The 2,509-nt window shown below is 38.5% G+C and overlaps 1 protein-coding gene across 1 annotated transcript; it reads left to right on the forward strand.

Annotated features, from left to right (window-relative positions):
• The first annotated feature begins 1,435 nt into the window (after positions 1–1,435).
• LOC140859310 (ubiquitin-conjugating enzyme E2 7-like) lies at positions 1,436–1,939 on the forward strand. The gene has a single exon (XM_073260971.1). It carries the CDS (start codon positions 1,436–1,438, stop codon positions 1,937–1,939), a length of 504 nt encoding a protein of 167 aa, XP_073117072.1.
• The last annotated feature ends 570 nt before the right edge of the window (positions 1,940–2,509 follow it).

Below are 2,509 nucleotides of genomic sequence, written 5' to 3' on the forward strand. Positions count from 1 at the left end.
ACAGTGGTATCAGAGCCTAGATTCGTTATGACATAATTTATGTGCATATTAAACCTGAATTTTAATTTTATTTAGATCTAATATATAATATTTTAATCTAAATTTAATTAATGATTGATCGCACAAACTGATATAAGATTGTCCTGCTATAGGGTTGATCCCTTACAGTGAAAAGGTTGTCCTAGTTTGTGCTGATCCTTGATAAAATCTGATTTTATATCATACATGTGATATTTATGATCTGATTTAGATATAATCTAAGATTATAATAAGATCTGATGTAATTTAGATTAGATTAAAATTCATACATATATGATATGTGATTAGATTAGATGATCCGATTTGCAAGTACTTGGATTGGGTTAATCACCAGGTCGTCTGATCATAGGAGCAAGAAGGGTTTAAAAGCCCTCTCTTTTCATTTGATGAGGTGCTCGTATGGCATGTAGGGATGCCATGTGATTAGATCCAATGAAGAAGAAAGTGAAAGGAGAAAACTTACTTTCTTGCAAAATTCTAGATCTTGAAATCCTAGGTGTTGTTGTATGTGATGCAAGTTACAAAGAAGTTAGTTACATCTAATCTTGTTTAATCAAAATTATTTTGATTTAAAATCATAAAAAGTATAGATTTGATCTAAAAGATTTTATGATTTACATACGAAATTATTTCAAACCATAACCTTAACCATATTGATGCAAAACTTAATTAAGAATTAAGTGCTGAGTTGATTAGATCTAGAATTATGATTTGAGATCTAATGACATTACATAAAACATGGGGCATGAGTTAGCTTAGATCAGGTGCTCTTAATTGGGTTAGACCTAAGGTTAGAATCAAAGAATTAATGGACTAACTAAAGAAATTGATTAAATTTAACCAAATATTGAATTAGATTAAAATCAGGATTTCTCTAGAACCAATACAATAGTTGTAGATGGTCAAGTTCATGTCTATGATTAGACCAAATAGATCTTGATTATGGCTCAGTGGTTGAACCCAAATTATTAGGTTGGTCAAATCAAAATTAATTAACCAATTGATGTCTAAGATGATCGAAGGCCTTCTCGACTAGATCGAACGACGAACCAACGCGCCTCGTCTTCCGATTTGCGGACCCGTGTGAGTTCCAGGACTCCGCGGACTGTGTCCCCCGGTTTTTCTACGAGGAGGGTTGAGGTGTTTCTGCGGAACAACAAGTCGGAGGCCTGGCTCCAAGTTTTTGATTAGGATCCCGACGATGACGTGTATGACTGATATGAAAACTAATCAAAATCGTCTCCTTTTATGACTCACAATCCTTATTGTTGTAGGAACGTGTCTGGTCCTCTGTTAGGAAACTTCGGGCGTTTGCCATCCCTATAAATATACCACGACCTGAGTCCTCTCTTTGCAATCCCCTACCCTTCCAAGCCCAAATCCCTAGCATCTCCTCATGGCCACCGAGACCCATGCAAAACTCCTCCAAAAACAGCTCAAGGAGCTCTACCGGAACGCCGTAGAAGGCTTCTCCGCTGGCCTCGTCGATGAGAACAACATCTTCGAGTGGAAGGTGACCATCATTGGTCCCGTCGACACCATCTACGAAGGTGGCGTGTTCGACGTCGTGATGACGTTTCCACCTAACTACCCCAACAGCCCGCCTGAGGTCCGCTTCACGTCGGAGATGTGGCATCCCAACGTGTACACCGACGGGCGCGTGTGCATCTCCATCCTGCATGCCCCTGGCGACGACCCGCATGGTTACGAGAAGGCCAGCGAGCGGTGGTTGCCCGTGCACACCGTCACAACCATAATTCTAAGCGTCATCTCCATGCTTTCGAGCCCTAACGTTGAGTCGCCGGCCAATGTGGACGCTGCGATCGAGTGGAGGGAGAGGAGACATGCGTTCAGGAAGAAGGTTGCTCGCATAGTAAGGAGGTCTCAGGAAATGCCGTGAGCGGTTGAGGGTTTTGTCGGTTCCTATAACCAATTTTGTTCCGCGATTGTTATTATCTAATTCGGTTTAATAGTTATATGATTTAATAAATTTTTGTTTGTAGGAGGAATTTTTCTCGTCGGCAGGGAAAGAAGATACGGTGAAATAAATATTATAATTTCTACGGGATTTTGATCATGTGAGAAGGCTTTAATTTTTATTTATTGGTTTCCTGATGATGAAATCTTTTATGCGGAAACTTGTGGAAGAAAGTGTAAAAATATTTTTTTTATTTTTTTGTTAGAAAATATTGCAACCTTCTTTTTGCTTTTCTTAATTATATTACCGTGGATGAGAATTCTATTCAATTGAATCTATTGGAGATGGAGAGAAAAAATATTTTCTTATTTTTTGTTAGATGTCTTCTCCGAATATTATCTCCAAATCCTTTTTTTCTCCTCTATTGCTAACTAAAATTAGTGGGAAGAACCTAGGCCTCTTGTGACCATATAAGAGACCTTATACACTCAGCCAGAGTTGAGATCTCAATCTCCAATTACCAGAATATTCCCTAGTTAACAATAAATTTTT

This window comes from Elaeis guineensis, chromosome 7 (assembly GCF_000442705.2).
Source record: "Elaeis guineensis isolate ETL-2024a chromosome 7, EG11, whole genome shotgun sequence".
NCBI lineage: Eukaryota > Viridiplantae > Streptophyta > Magnoliopsida > Arecales > Arecaceae > Elaeis > Elaeis guineensis.